This window comes from Schistocerca serialis, chromosome 1, assembly GCF_023864345.2.
Source record: "Schistocerca serialis cubense isolate TAMUIC-IGC-003099 chromosome 1, iqSchSeri2.2, whole genome shotgun sequence".
In the NCBI taxonomy this organism is placed as follows: Eukaryota; Metazoa; Arthropoda; class Insecta; order Orthoptera; family Acrididae; genus Schistocerca; species Schistocerca serialis.
In genome coordinates, this window is record NC_064638.1 from 1,175,260,816 (window position 1) to 1,175,274,913 (window position 14,098).

Sequence of the window (14,098 nt, forward strand, 5' to 3'; positions counted from 1 at the left end):
GCGCCAGGTGGAAATGGCATGGCAAGCCGTTCCACAGGACTACATCCAGCATCTCTACGATCGTCTCCATGGGAGAATAGCAGCCTGCATTGCTGCGAAAGGTGGATATACACTGTACTAGTGCAGACATTGTGCATGCTCTGTTGCCTGTGTCTATGTGCCTGTGGTTCTGTCAGTGTGATCATGTGATGTATCTGACCCCAGGAATGTGTCAATAAATTTTCCCCTTCCTCGGACAATGAATTCACGGTGTTCTTATTTCAATTTCCAGGAGTGTATTAAAGTTTTCTTTTGTGTGGTCTTCGTACGTGCTGTGGTCATTCTGTGGAGAATAAGAATGATAATCTGATAAGGAGCGACGTCTCTTTCTGCGTTGGTCTGCTGTTTATACGAGAGATTGTAAATAATGACTCCCTTTTCTTCTTTTGTTATCGCCGTCACCTTATAAATTCTTCAGAATTCTGTTTCTATCGCCCTTTTGAAATTGTTAGCCCTTGTTCACATCTGAAACTCGATATCACAAACAACTCAACTAATGAGTTAATATTTTGTAGAGTGGTTAATACCGACGAGTTAAAACCAGGCGCATTAGCTCCAGATTTTGATTAAGTCTCGATACACCGACAGATCATGAGAATATCTATTTTCTATGCAGTGAAATTATTTTTATACTCTTATGTTGGACTTTCTATCTTTTGGTGTCTAGAACACCTGTTTATGATAATCACAGTTACAGTCTATAAATCTACAAAAACTGAAAGCACAATATGCCGGAGTATGAGCAGAGAATAAGCTACTGAAGAAGCACATAAAACAACTCAGTGTGCGACACATAAGAATAACAATGCAGTTAGAGACATGAGTTCTTGGTTGGGAAAAAAGGGCTATGTAATCCAGTTTCTTATGTGTTAAACAGTGGAAACGTAACGGATCTGTTGAAGAAGCTTTTGGCCGGCCGAAGTGGCCGTGCGGTTAAAGGCGCTGCAGTCTGGAACCGCAAGACCGCTACGGTCGCAGGTTCGAATCCTGCCTCGGGCATGGATGTTTGTGATGTCCTTAGGTTAGTTAGGTTTAACTAGTTCTAAGTTCTAGGGGACTAATGACCTCAGCAGTTGAGTCCCATAGTGCTCAGAGCCATTTGAACCAAGAAGCTTTTGAAACTTCAAGCTAGTGGTAAACAAGGAGACTGGCTGAGACACTAAATTTTCATTCAGCTAAGGCACATAGCTAATTACGAAAGCTTGTGAAATTATCTCACTCAGAAACAGTTCACTGTAATTACTGAGAAGTTTCTAGTTTATAAATAGTGGTCACTTTTTTACAGCTACTAAATTTGCGGAAGAAGCGCTTTATGTCCAATCTAAAGCTGCACCTGAAGCATTATTTTATCTGCAGAATAAATTACTTATGTAAATCTAAATCTTCTGAGAAAAACGGCAAGACAGCTATATGCCAAACATATTTTATTTAAACCCACTGTTTTTTGGGGGTTACATTAAGGATGTAGTGTTCAGTTCACCAGATCCTGATGTGCCAGCCCTTATGGAACAATTTGCACTGAGATGACGACAAGTCATGGCATACCGATATGCACATACACAGATGGCGGTAGTTTCATGTACAAAACGTATAAAAGGACAGTGCATTGATGGAGGTCATTTTTACTCATACGATTCACATGGAAAGGTTTCCGACGTGATTATGGCCGGACGACAAGAATTAAGAGACTATGAATGCGGAGCGGTAGTTGCCGCTAGACGCATGGGACATTTCATATCGGAAGTCGTTGGGGAATTCAGTGTCAGGGATAACGCATTGGCCGACGATGGCCTTTACTTAACGACCGAGAACAGCGGTTGTCAGTGGTAACACACAAGAAGCACTGCGTGAAATAACCTCACAAGTCAATGTGGGGCGTAGGATGAACGCGTCTGTTAGGACAGTGTGGCGAAATTTGGCGTTAGTAGACAATGGCAGCAGACGACCAATGCGAGTGCCTTTCCTACCAGCACGACATCGGTCGGCCGCGCCTCTCTGGGCTCATGACCATATCGGTTGGACCCTAGACGATTCTAAAACCGTGGACTGGTCAGATGAGTCCCTATCTCAGCTGATAAGAGTACATGGTAGGGTTCGTTTGTGGTATAGACCCCACGAAGCCATGAACCCAAATTGTCAACAAGCCACTGTGCAAACTTCCGCAATCGTGTGAGCTCTATTTACATGGAATGGACTGGATAGTCTGGTCCAACTGGACCAATCACAGACAGCAAATAGTTATTTTCGGCTATTTGGAGACATTTTGCAGCCACTTAACCATGACATTTTTATGTATGACAATTTGCCATGCCAACAGGCCATCATTATTCGAAATTGGTTTGAAGAAGTTCTGGACAGTTCGGGCGAATGATTCGGGTATCCAGATCGTCCAAAATGAATCCCACAGAACACATACGGGACATAATCGAAAGGTCAGTTCGTGCACAACATCCTGAACCGGCAACACTTCCGCAATTATGGACTGCTTGGAGGCAGGGGACATCCAGTGACTTGTTGAGTCCGTGCCACGTCGTGATGCATCACTATGCAGGGCAAAAGGAGGTCCGACAGGATATGAGGAGGTATCGCACGAGTTGTGTCGCCTCAGGGGAGGGACACTGTGGAGTCGGTGGTGGAAGAGAGGTTGGCAAACGACATGGAGAGAAACTGAGTACAGCCTAGATCGTCTACGTATAACAAGAGGAGTACGTGTGGAAGGAAATCCATAAAAAAGCATTAAGAATTATGCTACCATTTCAAAAAACCTCTTAGCTGTATCTGGAATGAGTGTTTGCAATTACGGAAATACTTCATACTCGTCCTGTATTTTAGTTTTCCTCCATGGAGATAATATTACTGGGGATTTTTTTGTGTTTGTTACTTATGCACTGAGCAGATGCATTTGAAAAGATACGAAATGTTCTACAAAGGATCTTTTTTATGAAGACAGTTTCTTCTGAGTTTACGGTATTTTTTATTGAGTCACTTCTGAGAATCCATAGTCAGTAACTGTGTATAACAATTTCCTGCTGATAAAGTGACAACATAGTGCGTCGTGTGGTTCAGTGAAGGCCTGGAGCCGCCCGTCAGACGCTGATCTGCTGGTTGATCCAGTCGACGTAGCTGGAGACCCTGGTGTAGACTGTGGGGAAGGGAGGGGTGGCGCAGAGGTAGGACCACGACACCAGACCCACGACGACGCCCTCATGCAGCAGGGGGCCTCCAGAGTCGCCCTGGAAACAACATTTCATAGTATTCAGTTACAGAAAGGTAAACAGAAAGAACTGTTCCCCTTTCAGAAGTCTGCCTGAAACGTTACTGCCAGTTCCGTTTCATACTGTCTGTCGTTTAGCATCTCCAAGCGGATTATACAGGGTGTTCCAAAAAGGACTACACAACTTTGAAAATTCATATAAAGTAATCCATAGTACCTACAGAGGTGATTGTAGTGTCAATTTGTAGAGAAATACATCACATTTTGGCTCACTTTGTTCGCTAGTGCCGAATCGCATCATAAGGAGCGCTAGCGGCAGTTGCGTTAAAGATAGCTGCCTTCACTGGACACGAGCGTGCTAGCTGTGTGTTTTGGTTCGAAGAATTGATGTCAGCGACAACAGTTCAGCGTAATTTCCTTACCAAGCGTGCTAAAGGTCCTGCCATTAGGCATAAAATTTATGACTGGCGTAAATGTTTTGTGGAAAGACATGGGAAATCATCAGGTTGTCCAAGCACATCTGACGATAAGATCGAGCGAGTGAGATAACGTTTTGTCAACAGGATACATCAAGGACTCGTGTTTTTACCTCCTGTGCTGGCTTTTCTACCTGAACTTAGAGCAAGAATTTACACCACCATTGAGCAATTTACACTTGCAATGCTACAGTGAATTTGGGAAGAAAGTGACTTTTGGTGGGATGTGTGCTGAGAAACCAACAGAAGGCACATACAAAATCTTTAGTTTAAAGTAAAAAGAAACTTGATGTGTTTCCCTACAAAATAACACTAAACCAAGCTCTATATCTTCTTTCAATAAATTTATATGAATTTTTAAAGTTGTTAAGTCCGTTTTGAAACACCCTGTATACAGGGTGTTCCAAAAAACGCTTAATTTCCATGTTAGAGCTCATTTTAGTTTCGTCAGTATGTTCTTCCACCTACGTTCAATGGAGCACGTTATCATGATTTCATACGGGATACTCTACCTGTGCTGCTAGAACATGTGCCTTTACAAGTACGACACAGCATGTGGTTCATGCACGATGGAGCTCCTGCACATTTCAGTCGAAGTGTTCGTACGCTTCTTAACAACATATTCGGTGACCGATGGATTGGTAGAGGGGGACCAATTCCATGGCCTCCACGCTCTCCTGACCTCAACCCTCTTGACTTTCATTTATGGGGGCATTTGAAAGCTCTTGTCGACGCAACCCCGGTATCAAACGTAGAGACCCTTCGTGCTCGTATTGTGGACGGCTGTGATACAATACGCCATTCTCCAGGGCTGCATCAGCGCATCAGGGATTCCATGCGACGGAGGGTGGATGCATGTATCCTCGCTAACAGAGGACATTTTGAACATTTCCTTTAACAAACTGTTTGAAGTCACTGTGGTACGTTCTGTTGCTGTGTGTTTCCATTCCATGATTAATGTGATTTGAAGAGAAGTAATAAAATGAGCTCTAACATGGAAAGTAAGCGTTTCCGGACACATGTCCACATAACATATTTTCTTTCTTTGTGTGTCAGAAATATTTCCTGAAAGTTTGGCCGCACCTTTTTGTAACACCCTGTATACAAGAGTAACTTTGAATCTCACTGTTGTACTACTACGACGAGTGTTTGGAGGAAGGACGAGTTTTGTTTATAAAGCTCCCTGGGAAACCAGAGACTCAAACCCAACCCCTTCATGAGCTAAATCAACCTCACAGTACTTTGGTGGTTGCAGGGATAGAGGTAAACGCATGTCGTGTGACTGATATTGCATTGCTTGGAATCTCACTGTCTACCTGCTGGCAACGTAGTTAACGCTACTACTTCTCCCGTCTCCCTAGCGAGGATGGGTCATCCTAGATCTACGAATGGTCCGGCACTTTTCTTGTACTCAGCGCCTTGTAAGTATGTTGTGGTACCTTCCTTATGATTACACATACAGTTTGGAGGTAGGCAACGAGTAATTATTTAATCATGCAGCAACTTTCAATCAGTGTTCGTTTAGTGCTGCAATTCAATAGCTAATTGTTGGTTACATTTTCAGATGTATTCAATCAGTTTTCATATGTAGGAGACGTCTCAATGAAGTACCCTGTGATTTTAAAGTTTCATTGCTTTATTGTAGATCTTCTCTTGGTGGCGTGTAAATGAATGCACCACTGTCTTCAGCAACTGCGTGTAGTCATTTCGCTGCCTCTTCTCTGGGAACATTTTGATCCGAATAAAAGAATTTTCGTCCAGTGTTTAGCACAGAAGTTATAGGCAAAATCCGACACAAGTCTTTAATCCTGCATCCAATAAGCAGTACTCTGTTTCATATTATCATACATAAGATTAAGAGCAGAACAAACGCGTTACGAATATATTCTGGTTTTACCCATTTAGAATGTAAGGCGTTTTTCAGGAGTTTGTTATCTGGTAAGAGACGTTCCTCTACTCGCCCTGATTTCACCGCAATCAATTAACTTGTAGTAACTGAACGCACTCAGGTCCTTAGCAAATCTATGTCTGAATCCCAGTATGATAACTTTTCTGAATCTGGGTGAATTGCTTCCGTCGCCATTGTTCCATACAACCCGCTCTGACCACTGTGCATATCAAACAAGCTACGTCTGCGTAGCATCCCCATTTTGAGTAATGTCTGTTATTGTTTCAGGGGACACATAATTAAGTCCATACCATTTTCCTTGTTGTCCATGTACCTTTGGCTAAGGCTGTTCTTATTTGTAATTTGTAAAGACTGATAAAAAAGTGTGTGTTTAGAGACAATAAACGTGCATTCTTTGTAATCATTGACCACTTCCTTTTGTTAATATACCGCATGGATCCAAACCTTACCCCTTCTTGCAAGCTAACTTGTTACCAAGATGTAAAAAATGCTACAAAAAGGAAATTAATTTAACTGCTGAGATACGCATCAAGTTGCTCCATGCACCATCTCATATTCTTTAGCTAATCTGCCAGTGAAACTTACCATTGTGCATTAAATCGCTGTTAACGATATCAGTGGCCCAAACCAACTGAAACACACTGAGGATCTTTACTTATCGAATTACCAAACTCAAGTTCATTGATATAGAGGATGACATTGTGTTGTGTGAATGAATATATGTTAATCAAACGATTCCCATTGATACCTACATCTAGATCTACATCTACATTTATACTCCGCAAGCCACCCAACGGTGTGTGGCGGAGGGCACTTTACGTGCCACTGTCATTACCTCCCTTTCCTGTTCCAGTCGCGTATGGTTCGCGGGAAGAACGATTGCCGGAAAGCCTCCGTGCGCGCTCGAATCTCTCTAATTCTACATTCGTGATCTCCTCGGGAGGTATAAGTAGGGGGAATCAATATATTGGATGCCTCTTCCAGAAACACACCCTCTCGAAACTTGGACAGCAAGCTACACCGCGATGCAGAGCGCCTCTCTTGCAGAGTCAGTCACTTGAGTTTGCTAAACATCTCCGTAACGCTATCACGCTTACCAAATAACCTCTCTTCTTTGGATCTTCTCTATCTCCTCTGTCAACCCGACCTGATACGGATCCCACACTCATGAGCCATACTCAAGTATATGTCGAACGAGTGTTTTGTAAGCCACCTCCTTTGTTGACGGACTGCCTTTTCTAAGGACTCTCCCAGTGAATCTCAACTTGGCACCCGCCTTACCAACAATTAATTTTATGTGGTCATTCCACTTCAAATCGTTCCGTACCCATACTCCCAGATATTTACAGAAGTCACTGCTACCAGTGTTTGTTCCGCTATCATATAATCATACAATAATTGTATGTATTCGCAATACATTACATTTGTCTATGTTAAGGGTCAGTTGCCACTCCCTGCACCAAGTGCCTATCCGTTGCAGATCTTCCTGCATTTCGCTGCAATTTTCTAATGTTGCAACTTCTCTGTATATTACAGCATCATCCACGAAAAGCCGCATGGAACTTCCGACACTATCTACTAGGTCATTTATATATATTGTGAAAAGCAATGGTCCCATAACACTCCCCTGTGGCACGCCAGAGGTTACTTTAACGTCTGTAGACGTCCCTCCATTGAGAACAACATACTGTGTTCTGTTTGCTAAAAACTCTTCAATCCAGAAACACAGCTGGTCTGATATTCCGTAGGCTCTTACTTTGTTTATCAGGCGACAGTGCGGAACTGTATCGAACGGCTTCCGGAAGTCAGGGAAAATGTCATCTACCTGGGAGCCTGTATCTAATATTTTCTGGGTCTCATGAACAAATAAGGCGAGTTGGGTCTCATACGATCGCTGTTTGCGGAATCCATGTTGATTCCTACAGAGTAGATTCTGGGTTTCCAGAAATGAGATGATACGTGAGCAAAAAACATGTTCTAAATTTCTACAACAGATCCATGTCAGAGATATAGGCCTATGGTTTTGTGCATATGCTCGACGACCCTTATTGAAAACTGGAACTACCTGTGCTCTTTTCCAATCATTTGGAACCTTCCATTCCTCTAGAGACTTGACTTACACGGCTGTTAGAAAGGGGCAAGTTCTTTCGCGTAGTCTGTGTAGAATCGAATTGGTATCCCGTCAGGTCCAGTGGACTTTCCTCTGTTGATTGATTTCAGTTGCTTTTCTATTCCTTAGACACTTATTTCGATGTCAGCCATTTTTTCGTTCGTGCGGGGATTTAGAGAAGGAACTTCAGTGTGGTCTTCCTCTATGAAACAGCTTTGGAAAAAGATGTTTAGTATTTCAGCTTTACGTGTGTCATCCTCTGTTTCCATGCCATTAGCATCACAGAGTGTCTGGATATGCTGTTTCGATGCACTCACTGATTTAACGTAAAATCAGAACGTCCTAGGATTTTCTGTCAAGTCGGTACATAGAATTTTACTTCCGAATTCACTGAACGCTTCACGCAGAGCCCTCCTTACGCTAACTTTGATATCGTTTAGCTTCTGTTTGTCTGAGAGATTTTGGCTGCGTTTAAATTTGCAGTTAAGCTCTCTTTGCTTTCGCAGTAGTTTCCTAACTTTGTTGTTGAACCACGGTGACTTTTTCCCGTCCCTCACAGTTTTACTCGGCACGTACCTGTCTAAAACGCATTTTACGATTGCCTTGAAATTTTTCCATGAACACTCAACATTGTCAGTGTCGGAACAGAAATTTTCATTTTTATCTGCTAGGTAGTCTGAAATCTGCCTCCTATTACTCTTGCTAGACAGATAAACCTTCCTCCCTTTTTTTATATTCCTATTTACTTCCTCTCTACCACTCGTCCTGAACATCTGAGTGTCCCAGTCTATATCTGGTAAATTGAAATCTCCACCTAAGACTATAACATGCTGAGGAAATTTATGTGAAATGTATTCCATATTTTCTCTCAGTTGTTCTGCCACTAATGCTGCTGAGTCGGGAGGTCGGCAAAAGGAGCCAATTATTAACCTAGCTCGGTTGTTGAGTATAACCTCCAGCCATAATAATTCACGGGAACTATCCACTTCTATTTCACTACAGGATAAACTACTACTAATAGCGACAAACATGCCACCACCAGTTGCATGCAATCTATCCTTTCTAAACACTGTCTGTGCATCTGTAAAAATTTCGGCAGAATTTATCTCTGGCTTCAGCCAGCTTTCCGTACCTATAACTATTGCAGCTTCGATGCTTTCTATCAATGCTTGAAGTTCCGGTACTTTACCAACGCAGCTTCGACAGTTTACAATTACAATATCGATTGCTGCTTGGTCCCCGCATGTCCTGACTTTGCCCCACACCCTTCGAGGCAGTTGCCCTTTCTGTACTTGCGCGAGGCCATCCAACCTAAAGAACCGCCCAGTCCACGCCACACAACCCCTGCTACCCGTGTAGCCACCTGCTGTGTGTAGTGGACTCCTGACCTCGTTGAATCGCTGTTGTAATGGCGCAGTTCATTCTAAACACACCCCCACCCCCCACCCCATGCTCCATCCCCCCTTCCACGACTCATTACATGAAAAATGCACTGAAGTACATCCATTGCTAGAAATATAAGTAGTGTATGTTAACTGTAAGTTGGCTGATTAGTTTCCCAGAACTGAATCGGCAGACGTCAGTACGGTTCCGTCAATAGTCTTTTGTTTTTGGTTGCAGCCAACGTTACCTAGCAGAGAGTCATTTTCGACTGCTAATTTTTTGTTTTGTACTTCACTATGTTTCGTACTGTGTTCTTTCCCTGCGGAAAGCAAATGTAATTGTTACAGTTAGGATCTTTATTACGCACGTCAATTCAGAAGTCTATTTCAGTTTCTATGATAAACAATATTTAAGAGATTTTTCATTTAATGACTTGTGCTTTCGCAGAAGCATGAAGCACAGGTTAAGGTTCCTGCACTGTGGAGGCAGGCTGGGTTTGTCACCCCCCCTCCCCCCCCCCCCCCTTGCACGTCCCCTGCGTGGTAGCCGTTTACGTGGGGCCCAGACTTGCTCTCTCTAGTCCCAGCAGACCTCTTTGGCAGTTGGCCAACCGGTAATTAACACACAGTATTGTACTGATAAACAGTCAGTAATACCACCAATGACGAAGACAAGATAAATACAAAATATTTGTAAATAATACTAAATGTGCATATGATATACCCAGAAGCACAACAGAAAATTGGAGAACAAAGACTGACAGCCAATTTGCGCGAAATACTGGAATTGGCAGTTGATCCTAAACATAGATAGATGTAGCATATTGTATACAAATAAGCTGTAACACCGTACCAAGTTTTATTACAGTTTTGGCGATTAACAACTGTTAAAATCTCTAAGACTGTTTTAAGGTTGTCGTTCGAACTTAAATCACTCCTACATATTTTAACAGTACATACAACTAATTGAAAAAAAGCAGATGGCAGACACACGCCAGTAGAAGAACCCCAAAAGTGCAGCTAATTCCTCTTTTGTGCCAACCTCTTCATCTCAGCCTAGCATTTGGAAACTTGGTCCTCAATTATTTGCTGGATGTTGTGGCACTATGGACACACACGTAAGTATTATTTTCTTTCTGTTCTCTTTCGATTTCTGGTCAGCAGTCCGTCTGTGCCATGTGTTGATCGTCGGGACAACTTCAACGGATGTAGTAACTGTTTGCAATGACTGGGACATAGTGCCAGGTGCAGGATCCAAGCCACCGGTAAGCAAGTTCGCCTAGCAGGTAGTACGACTCTTGCCTCACAAACAAGTCTGTTCTTTTCGATTATTTTTACATATCGTTTCCTTTCCACACACAGTCTCATTCCTGTCAGTGAAGTGTATTCAAGTCGGTCACCAGTTAGCCTAGTAATACCGAAAACTGAGAATTGGACATTAAGGTAGACAGTTTTTTTCATTTTTTTCCATGTCATATCCTTCCAACTCGTAGTGGTGCTAGGGGTATCTTACCTTCATAGTATTTGTACCTAGATAGTAAGGAGTGTGTATAACACGTTCAGTTGAAATTTCTCTGGGGGTTGCGTGTACTGCAACCGTCGAAGATTACATCTTCGTCTCGGAATTGAACTGTTACTAGGGTATGAGTGTGTTACCACGAACCTTTGTGGAATATAAGAAGTGAAATTTTGTTTGCCTCAATTAGGAGACTTTTTTGTTATTGTTACCTTTCGTTTGTATGTTCAGACATCAACCTTGTGAACTTACATTATTAAAGATTGTGTTGTGAAAGATTGCGAATTGTCAGTCACAACACCTCGTATGATACTTTTCAAAGGAAAGCGACGCAAGCCAAATTGGGAAGACTATTTGCCACCTGGGACAGCAGTAGAAATGACAGATAAGGGCTCAATCAATACTGCGACATTGGATACATCATTTTGCCAAATACAAGCCTGCAAAAGATGTTACTTTGATATATGGTGGAGCATCGTCACATTTGGACCCTGAAATTTGCGATGTTTCTAAAGAGCACAACATCATACTTAACTGCTTGCCCAGCAACGCAACACATGAGCTGCAACCCATGGATAAATCAGTATTCAAGTCGTTTGAGTCTTACTGGGATAACGAAGGTCAGCTGTACTTGTCTACATATGAAAGGGAAGAAAACACAGCAATTAATAGACGTGCGTTGGGAAAACTCTTCAGCAAGGTGTGGCCAAAAGCAGCATCCTCAGTAAATGTCATATCTGGGTTCCGTGCAACAGGGATTTATCCTTTTGACCCAGAAAGTATTCCAGATACTGTATTTGCTCCCTCTCGTCCATCAAAGCGTCCTGACCTAAAGAGGACTTGACAATTGCCCCTGAAACAGGGAAACTGCCAGAGACTCAGCCAGTCCCAAAGACTTCCCGAAAAAGAGACGCCAGTCCTTTGATTCCAGTTCATCAGAAAACGAAGCATATTCAGTAAAGGACAGTTCAAGTGACTTCAGTCTTGAAGATAGTGATGCAGTCGAAGATCTCGATTGTTCTTTCAAATAAATTTTGCAAACCCCAAAGCTGAAGAAAGAAAAGCAAACACCAGGGAAGAAGGAATTAAATTACAAGGTCCAAGTCGTATGTAACGCACTGGTCACGCAGAATGGTTCAAATGGCTCTGAGCACTATGTGACTTAACTTCTGAGGTCATCAGTCGCCTAGAACGTAGAACTAATTAAACCTAACTAACCTAAGGACATCACACACATCCATGCCCGAGGCAGGATTCGAACATGCGACCGTAGCGGTCACGCGGTTCCAGACTGAAGCGCCTTTAACCGCACGGCCACACCGGCCGGCCACGCAGAATCAAAAGAAAGATGGTACCAACAAAAGCACTGGGTCTAAGGAAGATACAAGTCGCAAAAAATTTCACTGTCAATAAAAAACATTCAGAAGAAAAAATGCAAAACTAAAGACTCCGCTGAAGTAAGCAGCAGCTGTACCTCTAAGAAAGTGTTGAAAGAGGTTGGCTGGTTTTGTCACGTGTGCTATGAAGACAGGATGTTCAACATGAAACTTTGCGAAAAATGTGTGAAATATGTGCATGAAGATAGGGTAGGGTTGACACCCAAAGACAAAGTGCGAAATTTCCTGTGCCCCACATGTAAAAAATGATTTAAATGAGCCAAACCAGTTTCACGAATCATTATTTATGTGTTCATTGAAAATGTAATGATTAGAATTATTGTCCCTATTACGATAAGAAAACTTACTGCTGTCAGAAGAATTTTGATGGCTGATTAAATTTAATAATCTGAAGAGTTAATAAGCAGAAGTACCAACAGTTCTGTATGAAGCGATTGTAGAAACAAGAAATTATAAAAGTCTATGTATCATCTCATTCCACTTATTTCTAAAATAAAATTACATTACAACTGCGGCAGTGTATTTAAACAGTTTTTCTGCCATTTACATACCCCAGAACGTTAATATGAACAAGATGTGGCTACAGGCCATATTAGGAGCAGGGTCTCCTAACAAGGCCCACTTGTAAGAGTTAAACATTTTCTTTAAAGTGATAATATTAATCAAATAAACTTTAAATGTCCATTTATTTTTTAACTGAATGTAGTTCTTGGATGTTGCACGTACGATCTCGGAATCTTACCACTTACACATAGTGCATATGAAATTCCTAAACCTTAGGTGGGCCTTATTTGGTACAGGTACCTTACATCTAAAATACTCTAAAGTGCATGTCACAGCGAATCGCTATTGTTTCCTGGTGTGTCGTTTTATGTTGTTAGGATTAATGTGACTTACTGTTTGTCCACTAAGTTTACTTACGCCTTGGTTGTCTCATCATGCTTCTTGTCCAGTGTTCATGTAGAGAGAAATTTCGCAAGGTAAGTGCTTACAGTTGTCAAATATTTGAAGAAATACATCTCTGAGCCAGTAGCTGCACAAGTACATCTTCATTCTCTGCGGGTATCGGTGAAATAATAAATAATAATCTTCACAGGAGAAACTGCTGTACAACGATGAGTAAACGGAGATGAACTGAAATTATTTTGTCTGACACAAATACAGAATTGTATTTTTAGCTCGTCTGATTTTATGGAGCAGTTGCATGAACATGATTGGAGTTGATTTAAAAGCAGTGTATTCGTGACTCATCGTTGTACCATTTTTCATACTGTGAAGATTGTTATCTAACCGAAACGGGTAGACTAAAAAGGTATATGCGTCCAGCTGCTTGATCACAGACGCATTCATTGATGCGGAGAGCCCAGGAAGACTCCAAAAACAACGGTGCAAAATTTCTACGACTGTAATATGTTTTCCTGCATGGCCATCTCCCTCAGAAACTGTCGTACAGGATGGTCAGAAAGGGTGTTGCTGGATAAGTTGCGCTAAGAAATTAACGTTAAGAGAAAAATTCGATACGCTGTGCCGTTTCCGAGTTGATTAGTATTGAAGTTAGCCAATCAGGCCGCTGCGTACGTAAATTCAGCGATCCTCCAGATACGGTGTGGCTAAACATGTTCTTCGTTTGGTTTCCTAAAACCTAACACGAGACCCAAAGGCTGGGCAGTCTCACGCGCGATCATCTACGCTGTGATAATAACTGACAGTGATTAAATCTGGCTGTCCGCTTGAATTTGAACGCACAACGGCCTAATCGGGTGACTTAAATGCTAATTAACTCGACCTGTTTTTCAGCACAATCTGCCCTGAAACACCCTTACAAGCATTTCATCCCGTTAATGACGTCCCTAAGTATCAATAATTATTGGTTTTTCCACCTTAACCTTACTAAAATTAAAGAACCTTTTCATAGGATGCATATCGCTTTTATTTATGAAATATCATCTGCGGTTATGTGGAAATATAGTACCGTGGACATGGTATATCTCTACATTTTCTTATTTTTTAGATTAAAAACAATATTTCCTTATTACTTAAAATACACTCCTGGAA

At 41.9% G+C, this 14,098-nt stretch overlaps 1 protein-coding gene across 1 annotated transcript in view; it reads right to left on the bottom strand.

The window, feature by feature from the left end:
• Positions 1-3,125: 3,125 nt before the first annotated feature.
• Positions 3,126-14,098, bottom strand: part of LOC126456364 (chymotrypsin-1-like) — a 41,974-nt gene continuing 31,001 nt past the window's right edge. Inside the window, exon 7 of the mRNA XM_050092121.1 lies at positions 3,126-3,272. Within this exon, the coding sequence (XP_049948078.1) occupies positions 3,126-3,272 (147 nt within the window). The remainder of the gene's footprint in view (positions 3,273-14,098) is intronic.